Source organism: Adelges cooleyi, unplaced genomic scaffold, assembly GCF_023614345.1.
Source record: "Adelges cooleyi isolate 19-005CV unplaced genomic scaffold, UGA_ACOO_1.1 ACOO_flye_CR_arks_rails_tigmint_CR_PRNA_651, whole genome shotgun sequence".
Classification (NCBI taxonomy): Eukaryota; Metazoa; Arthropoda; class Insecta; order Hemiptera; family Adelgidae; genus Adelges; species Adelges cooleyi.
Window position 1 is genome coordinate 2,981,669 of NW_026096352.1, and position 16,288 is coordinate 2,997,956.

At 30.4% G+C, this 16,288-nt stretch overlaps 1 protein-coding gene across 25 annotated transcripts in view; it reads right to left on the reverse strand.

Annotated features, from left to right (window-relative positions):
• The window catches only part of LOC126844212 (twitchin), a 72,270-nt gene extending 56,417 nt beyond the window's left edge, over nucleotides 1-15,853 (reverse strand). For 10 of the 25 annotated variants that reach the window (XM_050582211.1, XM_050582202.1, XM_050582198.1 and 7 more), the window contains exons 1-5: nucleotides 15,490-15,655; nucleotides 6,099-6,544; nucleotides 2,215-2,236; nucleotides 1,478-1,640; nucleotides 949-1,090 (exon numbers count right to left, since the gene is read on the reverse strand). In XM_050582211.1, the coding sequence (XP_050438168.1) occupies nucleotides 949-1,090; nucleotides 1,478-1,640; nucleotides 2,215-2,236; nucleotides 6,099-6,411 (640 nt within the window). In that variant the 5' untranslated portion in view covers nucleotides 6,412-6,544; nucleotides 15,490-15,655. Of the gene's footprint in view, nucleotides 1-948; nucleotides 1,091-1,477; nucleotides 1,641-2,214; nucleotides 2,237-6,098; nucleotides 6,545-15,489; nucleotides 15,657-15,739 lie in introns of those variants that run through there. The other 15 variants (XM_050582194.1, XM_050582192.1, XM_050582195.1 and 12 more) reach the window with 6 other exon arrangements.
• Nucleotides 15,854-16,288: the final 435 nt, after the last annotated feature.

Below are 16,288 nucleotides of genomic sequence, written 5' to 3' on the forward strand. Positions count from 1 at the left end.
TGAGGTGGCCAAATGCACTCGAATAGTTAGAACTACATTCTTGTTTTGCCCCACAAACACACACTTGAGCGTTACGGGGCTATGCTATTATTACACGATCATGAGTGCCCATATTCAACAGAGTAATAATAACCAATTGACAAATTGTAATATTTGAAAATACATTTTCAATGAGATTTCCGTGTCGTATTCGAATTGACATCCGTTACACAATCTATAGAGTTTTTAGCTTATAGCACTATATTGGACACTACCGACTGGACGCTGTCGATAAAACCACCAAAACAGAGTATTAATGTGTTTCAAAATGTTTCAACAAAAAAACAATAAATGAATTAAAGACTTGAAACACTTATTGGATTTCGATAGAATTCTATCAAAAATCATTATACATTCACGAGTACACGCAAAGTGTAATATTATTTACAAGAGGCGAAGAAGAATAGATTTCAACAGGTAATTACAACTATACAGTTTGCAAATCTAACTACTATAATGTGTACTACACGCATAATCTTACAAACAAACAAAACATCAACGCAATACTTTACCAAAGTACGTACATACATACAACTTACACAAAAACTCAATCATATAACAACTCAATAGATACATTTATACGTGTCAATCAATACTATTCATAAAATTAATAATACTTTTCAAAGAGCGTTGACGTATATTTTATGAAGGGCAATTTGCTTTAGACTACTGGCTGAAGGTGGTTAAACGAAAATGTAGGATGTTCGTTTATGTTATCTCAACAAAAATCCGTTCTAAACGGTATTTAATGAGATTTTTGTATTTTTTTTAAATTATTTTTATTAGCTTCTACGATAAGTATAAGCGGTACGCACTAGGCAGCAAAACTTTTATAAAATTACTACGTGACCAATCAAAAATTAAACTATCCGTAATGCATAAAATTTAAATTACATAACATATACTAACTGTCAAAATTGAGACTGATAGTTGCGTTGCTCTCGCCCAATTCGTTTTTTGCCGTGACTTTATACTTGCCGGCATCCTCGACAGTGACGTTTCTTATTTCTAGAGTTGCTAAATAGGAATGTCCATCTTTATCTACATATTGCTGTGAAAATGAAATATTTAATATTACAAAGGTATAGAGCATAGTATAGTATAGTATAGCATTGTATTACAGCAGGGTATGCAGGGTCATTTAGTAAATTATATCGTATAGGGATTTTATGACTGGGAGTAAGCCTGTTTGTGTGGCAGAACTTTAAGTTTATAGCGTTTAGGTTACTGATACGCTTACGGGTTTGTCTTTTAAATTTTATACTATGAAATTCATAGCAAAATAAAAGAAACTGATTTCAGATTCTACAATTTACATAATTTAAGTATTTTACGTGGTTTATTAGGCATACTTGGAATAACTAGTAGTTTCACTTATAATAATCATAATAATATATAGTTTAATAATTGGAAAAGCTATACATGGGCTGTAATGTACCTTGTGTCTAGGCGAATCGATCACTGGTTTTCCGCCATGAATCCACGATATTGTAGGTCGCGGATCAGACTGTATAGTGCACTCGAATAAAAGCCTCTTGCCTTCGTCTTCTTGTCTGATGGACGGTTTTTTAGAAAACGTCGGTGCTAAACCGTCAATTTGTCTAATAGTAAATAAAAATATTTTATTAACGAAAATCGGGTTGTTATTTTATTTCGAGAAGAAGACTTTGGTAAGCAATGAGCAAAGCCATATTTGTAATGTTATTGACTACTATAAATGAAAAACAATTTTTAACCTTTAAGCTGTGAGTTTATAGAAACAATTATTGATAGTCAATTAAAAAAATTTAGCTCTAATCCAAAATCGACGAAAATAACATTATTTTTAAATTTAAATTTAAAAATGAATTATTTTGCTAATTAACAGCTGTTTGAATACCACTGAAGATCCCCAAATAATAATAATAATAATCATTTTTCTTGATAAAAAATAAAAATATGGTTATATTGAAAAAATATACCTAAAAAAGAGCACTTAGAAAAGTATTTTTAAAAAAGAATCGAATTCACTATTAATATTAAATAAGAAAATCGTTTTTATACATAATTTTGTTTTAATCTATCCCTCCCGATAATGCAAGCTGAATCACGCTCTTCTAACATTTTAAACTAATAAATTATTTCGTACAAATATACTGCTGTAAATTAATGAGTAGATAATAATACTCTACTTACTTATCATGTGGTTCATCAGAAGCTGAAAAAAAAATGATTTTATAGTATTGTAAAAATAAAACAAAGATATAAAAAAAATAGTGTTTAATAGTAGTGATTTTTTTGTGACGACCCACGTAAAATCAAAATCTATGGTTTAAAAAAGAGTCATAACAATAAACAACGATTTATTCCACACTTGCGTAGATTTAAAATACTTAACTAAAATAATTTGGCGGCAAATTTTTAGCCAGTCATAGGTGAACGCATACGAAATTCGCCAACGTCTAGCTTAGCCATAATATAGTCTATGTCATTAATTTTGAGAGAAAGACCTCATAAAATTTAATAATAGCTAGTATTGAGAAGGACAACAAATAAAAAGGCTATAAAATAAAATCACAATAATTCTTACTAACATTCAAATAAAGTATACCATTAAAAAATCATATTAAAAATCAGAAAAATAAAAACGCTGGACGTGGCTTAAACTTATAAAGTTTATTTTATGTCTAATAAATGAAATATTTAGCATTGTTAAATATATTAATTTATTTCAAATTGTCATAGTTCAAATAATGAAGTATTTTCATAATTTCAACTATTATGACATTATAATACCATAAAAAATACGTAAACAATTAATAATGTTTCTAATTATACACAACTTCCCAAAAAAATATTAATTTTAAATTATTTTAGTTTTAAAAGAAAATGTAAAAAAGGTTACCAATAACTGTATTCATTTTTTTTTTTATTGAATATCACACTAAAGTTTCAAACGACTCAACATATCGAACGACCCATGAAGTGTTAGAAATTTATATCCAAACAATCAATGAACATTAACCATTTACCATAGTCCTCTATCAGAAATTATTTTTAAAAAATGCCCTAACAAATAACCACCAAATAAGTACAGTATCATAATTTAATTTTGTAAAAAAACATCTATACTTGAATTTACATTTAGAATCATTAACAAAAATCCTATTTCTACTGGTTCTTCGACGTACGACATGTTTTAATAACCGAGGGTTAAATATTTGTTCAAGTAAAGAATTGAGACTTATGATAACAAATATTGGCAACGTAGTAATCACCGTTTATTAATTTCTCGAATTTACATTCCGCACCCATTAATATCAGACTGCAGATTCATTGATAACGACTTTTGATAGGTAATTGGTGTCTGCTAACTGAAATTATTTAATTGTTGGCTAGATAGAATAATTATTGTCTTTGGCAATTTTTCTATAATCAACAATCAGGTTTTAGTGAATAATAACACATTTTTTTAAACCTCACACAAACCACACTACCAATACACATACACAAGGATTTATGTTGAAAAGAACACTTATCAATGGCTTTAGAATTCTGAGGCCATTTCAAAACGCTCGTTGGTTGAGCGGGTCTACGTTCAACGAAAAAGAACTATTACATAAAAGGTTGGTCACAGAAGAGACATGTCGCCGTTTCAACCTATCGGATGATGACTTGACTGATGTGATGCACGAGATGACCAAAGCAATGGACATGGGCCTTTCTAAAAGCAAACAAAACCTGGCGTCGGTCAAGTGCTGGAATACGTGCATCAACCAAATGCCAAAAAGCAACGTAGCAGGTCGGTTCCTTGCGTTGGACTTGGACAGTTCCAAGCTCCGAGTTTTGTTAGTGTCATTGACTGGACAATTGGATAACAGTTCGAAGTGGTCTTCACACACGTACATCGATAAACGTCTGAAGACCGTCTCGGGACCCGAGCTTTTCGATCACGCGGCCCGGCGACTGGCTGATTTTAGCAAACAGTTTGGCGTGTACAACGATCGACTACCCATGGCCTTAGCCTTTGGCTTTCCAACGGAACACACCGCTCCGGACGAGGCTAAGCTGGTCAGGTGGACGAAAGGGTTTAATTGCTCCGGCGTGGTTGGCCGCGACGTAGTGACCATGTTACGCGAAGCCATAGAACGGACCGGCATGGTTGCAGACGTGGTAGCCGCGGTGAACAATACCAGTGGCACGCTTGTGGCCAGTGTGGTCGACGAACCGGCCACGCGGGTGGCGGTGACCGTGGGCGACGGATGCAATTGCTGTTACGTGGAGAACGTAAGCAACGTTGGCACGTACACGGGCACGTCCAACACCGGTAAGACGGTGATCAACACGGAGTGGGGAGCTTTTGGCGAAGACGCTGCCCTCCAGTGGTATCTGACCGCACACGATCACTATTTAGACGACCATTCGTCTCATCCTGGAACGCAGACTTTCGAAAAAATGGTATCGGGTAAGTGAATTTGAGTTGACGAAGACTGTCCCTCGTTTTGATAAAAACACTTCTGCCGCTTTAGGCATGTATATGGGAGAATTGGTTCGGTTACTGTTATTGGACTTGGTCCAGAAGGGCGCAATTTTCTACGGCAGAGTCACGCCGAAAATGCTGTTAGCGTACAGACTGAAGGCCCGTCACATGGCCATAGCGGTATCGGACAAACCAAATTCGTTTAAGGGCGTTCGTTATCTGTTGGAGTCTGTGTTAGGAGTGCAAAACCCCTCTGACATAGACTGCGCGCTGTTCCGGCACATTTGCGAGTGTGTCACCAAACGATCCGCCTACCTAGTAGCCGCCGGCCTAGCCAGCGTTCTCCGGCGCCTAGAACCCGTCGAACGAACCGTGGTGGCCGTGGACGGTTCAGTTTTCCAGTATTGCCCTTTGTATCCGCAGATGGTGGGGCAGAAAGCTAAGAAACTGACCGAAGGCCGAATATCGTTTGATCTCCGGCTGAACAGACCCATGTCTAGAAGTGAATTTGGCGCAGCCCTAGTGGCCGCTACCTTGTCTGAGCCACATCAAACGCTGGACACGTCTTAGTTTCATGATTGCGATGAAAACAATGTGCTAAGTATAAAGGTTTTTTTTTAATAGATATTTTTTTTTAACATTGTTATAGTCATATACCATCTGCAAACATCAATACTACTAAGCCTTCTTTACCGAAAACATATGGAAGTATGTGAAGTACTTAAGATGTATTTATGTGAAGTATGTATAAACATAAAATTTGGCACTGACAGAGAGTTGTTCATTGTTTATGATCATATTCCCTATGTGTATATGTGACCAACGTAGTAATAACAAAAAATACTTATTTCTCGGGAACCCAAAAATCGAGCTGAAATCTCAGCGAAATATTCATTCAAATTAATAGTTACCATAATACTAATCTATATATATAAAAATGAATGTATGTCTGATTGTTTGTCTGTCTGTTCTTTATGCATTAGTACACCATTCATCCGATTGCCATGAAACTTTGGGAAGTTGTTGAGTACACTCCCGCGAAGGTAACTGGCATAGTACTTTTCGAAAACTCTAACCCAAAATAAACACTTGGTTTGTAACCATGGTGACCAAGGTACTCGAGCGAATGGTAGGTGATGATTAAAGGAACAGACCGATTCCATATACCGCGATTCTGGGGACGCTATTAAACATTTTCACGATTGGAACTACTGACTTTATTTTATCTTATTTGTTATTATTTTACTCAGCCCTGGAAAACTAAACCCCGGGCAACACCGGATATGGACAGCTTATATCTTTATAAATTTAAACTTGTTTTTAGTGACAATATTTAAGAATGACATATCTACAATATAATTTTTATTATGGAAGGTTCCATAATATTTCCATAGTACCACTAGACAAGACATAATAAAAATATTGGTCTTTTTAAACGTTATAAACAGATAACAATAGCAATTGTTTACGCTCTTGTTGCAACTTTTAAAAATCTTAAAAATGCTCAAGATATCAATTTAGGTAGATACAGGTATAAACAAAAATGTTGGATAACCACTCAACTATAGCTATACAGTTTAAAAAAAAATGAAATACTTACGGCTGAAATTCAAATTAATCGAAGCCGCCACCTCGCCCATCTTATTTTTGGCCTTAACCTTGTATAAGCCGGCATCCATTTCGACCACGTCGTCCAGTTCCAGGATGACCACATAAGTGTTGGTGGCCACCGCCTGGATTTTCATTACTGTCCTGTGGTCTTCGGCCAGCTGGGTTTCCCCTCGGAACCACGATATTTCCGGTTTGGGACATCCTAGCAGTCGGCACTCGAATATCAATCGGTTGCCCTCGTCTTCCTGTCGCAGCTGCGGTTTCTGCGTGAAACTCGGGGCAAAATCTTCGGCAACGCCCATGGCCGCCGCTCGTTATTGGTAATACAATTCTATCCTATTATTACCGCAGAGAAGAAGAGGTATTTGGGTGAATTTCGTTTAACACGTGAAATTCATGCTCGGTCCTTTGTGAAGATTCCTACATAATAACATTCTAACAACAAAAAACACACAAACGAATTAGTTAAACCCACATGCTACAGTGGGGTGGAATAGTGTAAGTACAACCAACAACTTTTGGGAACTCGATTAAACTCTAAACAGAGGTAGATTCAAATAGAATTTATACGTTGACCATCTAAATTCTTAAAAAGTATTTCCTAACGAAGAAATAATATTAAAAAGACAATACATTACAAATCTATAATCTCATTCATATAATTGTCTATTGAATACATATAGAAAATCGTCAGTAAAATAAACTCTACAGATAAATATTTGAAGGCAATCACATTTTAATTGAAAAAAATTCACTAAATTTACGATCACAGCGTACGTCAAAATTTAATTTTGTTGCATGCAGTCATACTATTTTAACTCTAGCAACACCAAGAAAAATATAGAGAATTGTGAATAATTAAACTTTTGAATTTAACCTGACCGTCTTATCAGGTCAAAAAGAGAGAAACTTTGTCATAAAAAAAATAGTTTAACATCTTCAAAATCAAAAAAATTATGAAAAATGCAAACGCACCGAAATAATTTTAAGCATTAGATTTCAGTGATTTTAATCAAATATATTTATAAATTATAAGTATAAATAGGGTGTATGTTTTAAACGTATATAAAACATTATATCAGTGACATCTGACAACTGGATGTAAATTATGAGGTATATTGAATTTTTTAAATGTTTACATTTAAAAGTATTACATACAAGTATTTTCATTATAATATTATTATTGAAGGACAATATGCTGTACAAATATATTAATCTAATTTATTTTTCTATTTAATTAAAAAACCAAACATAATTTTACAAAAATATATATTATAATATTTTAATCGGTAATGCAGCCACACGAGTATCATACATATTATATTTGTTACAGTGATTTTATTTCATAAAAAAATTGTATAAATGTTACCATCATACAACATAATTCTATGTAAACATATTTTGGTAGTAGTTTAAATAAAATAATTTATGGACAAAAGGCTATAAGTGACAACTCGGTTCTAACTTGACCGATTATAAAAATTAATATCCATGTGTAATGGTATTACGAATGTATACTGGATAGAGGTAATTCGAATTCCCATATAGCATAGTTTTGATGTTTGTTGTAACAATAGTGTAATTTATTGTCAGACAACTGACAAGTAGATTTCATAGACAGTAGTATAATACAAATCTAAAGAAATCAATTTAGTATCTATATACCATGTAGGAAAGATAATTAAAAATACAGTTAATTATTTTTGTCTATATTAATTATAACAATATATCACATTTTTGGCAAGTACTCGAGTGACATTATTTTTACTGCATTTTTACGAGATTTAATATTCTAAACGTTTATTAATTATTGTAAATGTATTTATAAAAACTTGGAGCCCAGTCAAAATAAATTTAAAAAATATGTTATTATAAAAGTCTGCAAAAAACACATAATAATAACTCTTATATTACTGAATTCAAACATTTTTATATGCATTTTTAATTAATAAGATATAGACTTAGTTAATGAAATACTATTCTATAGTAGTGTTAAAATTAAAACGGCGTATAATTAAAAATCATATGATTTTCAAAACATTTTTGTTTTTACTTTACATATAAAATCTAAACTAAAATTTGTTTATGGTGATGATATTTTTATTTACAGTCAGTTGGGCGAGCTTTCTATTGACCAATGGTTGGTTGCCTATGTACACAGATTACTTATATAGTACTCAGTATAATATAAGTATAGTATTGATATTTAGTAGAAAGATAATAATAAATAGTAATAACAAATAAATATAAATTAATAATATGGTAAAAAATATGAGATTTTGAGAGTTCGTAAGTTATTTAAATTCGGCGTAAACAATTGATTTGATAATATTGAATACTATAAAACTAATCCGCATATAAAAAAAACATGAGAAATACTCCTTTTACATAGAAAAAAACATTGCAATAAAAATATAATAAGTAGTTTAGTAATAAAAATAAAAATTGTTAAAAAACATTTCTATAATGATTATGTTTTTAGTAGTTTTATGATAATAACAGTTTATTAGGGATGTAAAGTTCCAACTTGGAACATATTCTATTTAAAATTCATATATTTACCACTTAACTGAAATAAAACGATTTCAATTAGTATAAAAATAATAATTAACTATAAAAGTATATGCTTAGCTTTTCCACTAATTGTATAATTTTTTTTTTTATGTTTTGGCGTTGTTTTCAGTATTTTATTTTAAATTTAATTACAATTTTTTTTTCTCATCAAATATGTTAAGTGCCTATCAAAACCTCTCAAGGAAAAGATAAAAATTTGATTTTATTATAATAAATAAATGTTACATTAATTATAATTATATTACATTAGTATAACTATAACATTGATTTAATTTTAAAAATGTAAAAAATAAACAATTTATTAGGCGTTTAGGGATGATTTTGCTTGCCTAGATTATTCATACCTTGGTTTTACAATAATGGGATAACATTTTTAGGAGAATCTTTTTCCTAGGATTAATATTTCTTTTTTCGGTAACTTAATAGAACAGTGACAATTCTGGAAAAGTGTGAATTGTTTACTGATTTTTGATAAAGTATTCAAAGAAATGTTGTAAATTAATAAAGTTTTATTTATGTTAGTGCATAACCAACTTCTTCTTCTTCTTCTTAACAGCTTAGCGGACCATGTAGATCCATCGCAGCCACACTATTTCATTCTATCAGGCCCTATCATTCGCATCCTTTATTTTTACGTTTTCATGGATCATTTTTAAATCTTTTTCTACTTCATCCTTCCATCTTGTTCGGGGTCTTTCTAAAGATCTTTTTCCCACAATTCTTCATTCTGTAACTCGTTTTATTGTTTTTGCCTCTGCCCTCCAAACATGTCCAGCCCATTCTACCCTCTTGCTTTTGCTGTACGATAGTATATTTGGTCTTCCATATAAATTTTGTAAGTCATTCTTATGTCTTTTTTCGTACGTTCTCGTTTCTATATTAAAAACTGGGCCAAATATTTTTCTGAGCACTTTTCTTTCTGTTGTACTTAATTTAGAGTAGTCGCCTTTTGTAGTAGCCCACGTCTCACACCCATATGTCAACACTGGTCTCAAGTAACTTGTATATAAAGTTACCTTCTATTCTCTCGATAATAACTTCGGTTTGAATAGTTTTAATCAACTGTAATAACATCTGTTCGCGCTAGATACTCGTTTTTTTATTTCTTCGTGTAATTTATTTTTGTTGTTTATATTTATCCCTAAATATTTAAACGCTTCTACTTTTTCAAAAACATAAGAATCTACTTGTAAACTTAAATCATTTCTATCGTTCCGTGAGATACACATATATTTTGTTTGCCCCTGGTTAACTGCATAACCAACTACAATACATAACTGGTAGGTTCGGCTTAGTTATTTTGTATGTAAAACTATTAGGCTAACGTAACTATGATTATGTTTCTTACTTTTTATCGTAATAAATAAATAAATCATTTTATCTCATAGGGTTTTAATAAGAAATTACATTTTTTTTATGTTGTTTCTGTACAATGGGACCTCAATTTTTTATATTGTTTTTTTTTTTGTTTTTACCCTTTAACAAGATTTTGATGAAACAATTTGTTTTTTATTTATATTTACTAAATTAGTTTAGCGTTGTTTCAAAATTAATTTGGTAGCGTAGAAGGTTTAAATAGGCGTTCTTCTATATACAGTATACGCAATGCGTATATTTTTTTTTTCAGTTAAATGGTACTTATTTAATCTAAAAAATCTAATTAAAAAAGGAGTGGAAATAATAAGTTACAATGATATATACCTTTGATGATATAAATAATATATTAAATTCAATACAACACCGTATAACTCTTGTATACTGTCATGTTGTGTGATAAAGATTTGAGTGTATAATTCAGTAATGTAATGAGAAAATACTACTTGTGAAAAAAATACTTGTCTAGAATTAAGTTGTGAAATTTACTCATTCTTTATAATTAGAAAAACAAATTATGTTTTTGCCCAAGTCTATATTTGGAGTACACGGTGCTACCCGAAAGACTGAGCTTCCCACTCACAGCCGGTCTCAACGAGTAAACAACACAAGTTCATTGGTTTCAAAGGTAAATTCATGTCTAGTAGTTTTATGTGAGATTTTTCTTTAAGTTAGCGTTAGTAATTTTAATGTAAAACCTCATTTCGGGGCAAAGATTTTTGATACGAATGACATTATTCTTTTTATACGAAGTAATCTGATCACTTGTGAATAAACCAAAAATATTCATGAAACAAAAATAATCGAATTTATCAGGTTATTTATTAGGCGTTAAGAACTTGCAATGGTCGGTAACACCGAAAGAAAATATTTAACGTAAGATACTACATTTCTTAAAAAAAAATAAACAGTTGGAATTATGTAGTTTTTTTTTTTTTGAATAAGTAATGGAGATAAGTAATTGTAAAGTAATATATAAATACACTATGATTTAAAACTTATTTATTAAAAAAAATCTATTGAGAGTAAAATATTAAAGGAAAATTTAGTCGGAAATTATTATATTATTACTTAATGATCAAAATAAAACTGATTTCAAATACTATGAATTTTCAACTAATGTTTTGTTTGTATTTGTGTTTTGATAGGATGTATTGTAATTTTTCTGCCTATAAATAATTATGCTTAATTAGGGGTTAGGATATACTGATCACCAATCATGCAATGATTAAAACTACTTAAAACTTTAACTGATTGATACTAGGATGTGAATATAATATATGAGTATTACATGCAACACTATGTTAACGTTATGTTATTAATAAACGAAAAATTTCTAAAACGGATTCAGCGATAAACAGGATTCACACTCCAATATGACAAGCGTTATAATTTAGATTTTTTAGAATTGAAAGCATTTTGGCTAGTGGACTGATTCTTATATTTCAACTTGTTTTAAATCGATTAAAAAAAATCTCTCACTTTTTCGATAGCCTTTCCATTAGAAAACTGGCCAACACATTGATCGATGATATTTACTATTTTTTGCTAGGCGGACACAGATGTCAACATCAAAATTTGGAAAACTTAAGCGTCACAGGCATTACAAACAACATCTGGATATGATAATAATAGTTTATCTAACTTGTGGTATATGAAATAGTTCTCTCGTATCAGGCTCATGTAGATAGATATAGACATATAGATTAGCTAGACAAATGCAAACTTGTTAATTTGATTTCATAAAAAATTCGGGTAGTTTCAAAGTTTTTATTTTCGTCAATAAACACAGTTGCTCTTAGCGGTGCCACTTGTTTACAATACAATTATTATTAAAGAGCAATCTTACTTTTATGGTCATCGGTATCGAAATATGAAAAATGTGGGCCACACTGGTCGAGTAAAGCCTAGACCGCGACATGATATTTTTAGATTTTTTTTTAACGCCTCGTACACCACAGTGTATAGTATTTATTAAAATCTATTTTAAACCAACGCAAGTTCGTGTTATATTTAAAACGAATACGTGTAATCTTGTTAAAGGCTTGTTTGTGTGATCGAGAGAACACGTCTCGGTCATAATTTTATAACGGCCAATAAAAAACAACTATTTCGTTGGCAAGACAATAAACAACCGCTTATGTGTTTGATGAATTTTATAAAATTTAAAATATAAGAAAATTATACTTATTCGCTTATGCAAAGTGGAAAATAAAATATCATAAAAAAAACTTGATTTAATCATATTAAATTTATTTAAATTATATGTATTTCTATTTTGGATTTGAAAATGATATGGAAGAAAAAAATTATATTTTGAACTGACTATAAATGACAACTCTTAATAGCCAATAAAATTAATTCCCCCAAATTTACTTTTATTATAAAAATGTATTATATCCATCCATAAATAGTATTATTGTAGCTAAAAGATGACACAAATGCTATAGTAAAATCTCAATTGCCACGCACTACGATTAATTTATGTTTAGACTATTTACTAACTAATTAAGAATTGTCAGTGCGTGACATTTACTATTAGGTATATATTTGATTTAACATACAATTTGAAACACTGAAAATGAAATAATATCTAAACATTATAGAATTATGTAGTAATTATAACATATAGAAAAATTTAAATAGAATAACGAGAACGACTTTTTTGGATAAGTTTAAGTATACATAACTATTTTGCTAAAAACTTAATTTTAAAACTGAAACACAATACTAGAATTTGATATTATTTTTAGATTTGTTATTTTACATGCTACTTACACTATTATATTAGCTCATAATACAGGGTTTTGATGCAACAGTCCAACTAAGAAACTTTCCAGATAAAATTAAACATTTAATTATTTTTATTTTTAATATCATTTTTTTTTCTTATTGTTAATGTAAGATTTTTGCACCATTTGTTTTAATGATCAGAAGGTTATTATTTTGTTGAAACATTATTTTTCTGATCAGATTTTAATTACTCATATAATTTTCTTATTTTGACTACATGTCTGCTATAAAACTACATTAGTATAACTACAACTTAAATTTCACCTTGCTATAATTATAATGCGTATTTTTTCATAATAAGAAAATTGTAAGTTTCATTAATGAAAGAAACGAACTCAATATTTAGTCGATTGGTGTCAACTATATTAATCAAGTTAATAACTTCCAAAATATAGACTAGACTAAGTGGCACAACCACAGGGAAGGTTAAAAAATTACATTAGGGTTTTGAATTTACTGTTAATTCTTTAAAATATTTCTGTTTATCGATCAATACATAATAATATCTTAATGTTAATTATAGGTACGTTGTGTTTATAGTTCGGTGCCTCATTTTTTTAGTGTGAGGTTTGGTTACTTTTAATAAAATTGTACTTGTAAATTTAGATAATAACTTTGAGTAGAATTTTTTTTTCTGTTCTCCCCTAATCCAATTATTATATACTCTGTATAAATTACATTCAAACATTTACGTTACATTGAAAAACACTGTGAAGTTATCAGTCGTAGTTGAAAAATAAACCTGTTATTCACCAATCGCCAATATTTCTAACTGTTTAATGTACAAGGAAAATTTAAAATGACCATAATTAATATTAATATTAATTATATTATAAATACATATAGAGTGAGAATATTGTGATGGATGTATAAAATGACTAGGTGATACAAAATAAGGAATGAGTATATTGTAGGAAGATATTTCAATGTTGCTCTAACAGCAAGGAGAATAAAAGAAAACAGATTGAGTTGAAAGAAGGAATGAGAAATTGTAAAATAAATAAGAGAGATCACGATAAAGGATTTAGAGGTAAAGGTAAACAAAATAAGAGTGGGAGAATATAATAATTAATAAATAAAGACATGTTTGGATTGAATAAAGAAATTTTGACGAATACAAATCAGTAGAGAGAATGGGAGAGAGCGCGTACTTCGCTAAATGACCATATTTGTAAGAGATAAGGCGAAGAAGATCTATCTATTTATCTAACAAACGTGCAATATATTAAACAATGTAAAATACAATAATACTTGTATAATATTTTCGATATCGTAATCGGTTATACATATTGTATCTAGCTATTAGGTAATATGGAGCTACTTAATTTACAAATTATAATATAATATATTATATTATTATTAAAATAATGTTGTCATAATATTTTTTATGCATTTCAAATGCAAATCTGGTCTGATGAAAATACTTGAAATACACAAAAAAAATTCAACACTGTACATAGTTTACAAATTAGTATGGTTGTGGATTGAATTTCGTCGTGTGAGTCGACATAATTTTGTCAGAACTACAGTTACAACAAAAAATTCACCTCATGTGTAAAATTAGGTTCTTGCTAGTACAACTGTCATTTATGATTTTGTCTAGGACCTATAGTGGACTTACTAGTTTTCACGCAGGAGTGCTGGACAAGACGGGCGAATGAGATTTTTTTTTTTTAAGTGCAATTTTTGAAATTGCCGAGTGTTACTATTACTAAGTTATCTAAAATAGAACGTCTACATGTGAGAATTGGACCAAAACCAATGTAGCGAGAGTGAGCATAAAAATAAAGATGACTAATAATATTTACACTAATTTAGGGCGTGGACACTGTCCAAAATAGTTTATGTCATGCAATCGTACACTCGGTGCAATTATGGCTTTAAAACTATTAATTGAAAATTGATCATATCGCAATTAACGCATTATAATGCCAGTGTGCAGCTGTGACTCACCCTTCGCCGGCGCACGGTCGTCCCGGATAGACTATTAAAGGACATTGATAAAGCCTGCGTATGCTGCTTTTATTTTTAAGTGAATCGGATAAGCCAAGTGCCAAACAACAAGACTGGGAGCATAGAAAAATAAAAAATATAATAACACGTCCGCAAAGTTTAATTTGTGTATTTTTTACCAGTAATATTGAAAGACGAAAAATCGTTCCAATTTCCGTTTTATAAAAATTTCAATATAAATGTCTTCGAATAGGTTTTCAACATTAGGCACTACCTACTTAACTTGTCAGGGACACGGACAAATCGTTTAGCGCATTGGTAAAAATTAGAGCATTATTAATAAGTTTAGCAAAACGGCATTAAAATTTTAAATAAATGCATATTTTTAACTGTATTCTCATGCGATTACTCGCTTGGTTTAGCAATGGTAATTATTTTCTTAAAAAAAAATCGATTATTTTTGTTATTATGTTTAACGTAACAAACGGAATAATATTATTGCTGATTAAAATATCGATAGATCTCAAAATTATCATTAAAACTATTAGGTATCTAATGAATAGGTACCTTGACAACGACAAATATTATTAATTTGAACACGATTACTTATAAGTTAGAAATTTCCAAAAAATATTGGGAATGTTGGATGGGATATTTTTTTGGATGTGATATAAAATAATAATTACCCTTGTGGCATTTCATATAATTTATCCAAACAGATATCACTGACTGTTAACGTGTAATATTTATACTGCGAGTTTGTCAAACATTAATAGAAACGGATTAAATAGTAAAATAAATTGATATAATAATGGCCGTCATGTGAATAATTTTAAAAAACTGATTTTTGTTAATCAAATAAAAATCAATAAATGCTGATGAAGTTTTTGTATTGTATAATAAGCGTTAAATTGCAAAACACCAATAGAATTTTACCTTCGAATAAGCAGCTCCATAATATGTATAAAAAAAATCACTAACACAGCACATGACCACAACTCAGCTAGCACTAACGGCAGTCCATTGCTCGGTTCTTCGAGAGAGATATTTTTAGCATGTGAATCTACCGAGAGAAACGTGAGTCGGGCACAAAAATTAAAAAAAAACCAAAGAATAGGACACATTTTTCTGACGTCAGATGTATTAACTAAATAGCTAAGGCGATAGAATCTCGAATTTGACACTCCTTAAGTAATAATAGTTTTTTTTTTACCAATCGACTGCCTAGACGTTTTTCTATACCTATAAATATATATACATACATAGTTATATATTTTATTTAAATAAATCGATCGAGCCAAATTTATACAGGCGCAATGACCAACTAACATAAACAATGGGATTTGATAGACAGCTGTTGGATTGAGAACAAGAAATAATTAATCAAAAATATTCTATCAATGAATGATAACTGTGGGCCAAGCAGCGTGTAAATTTATTAGTATTTCATAATTTGTGCAATATAAGAATTAAACTCTCGCCAAA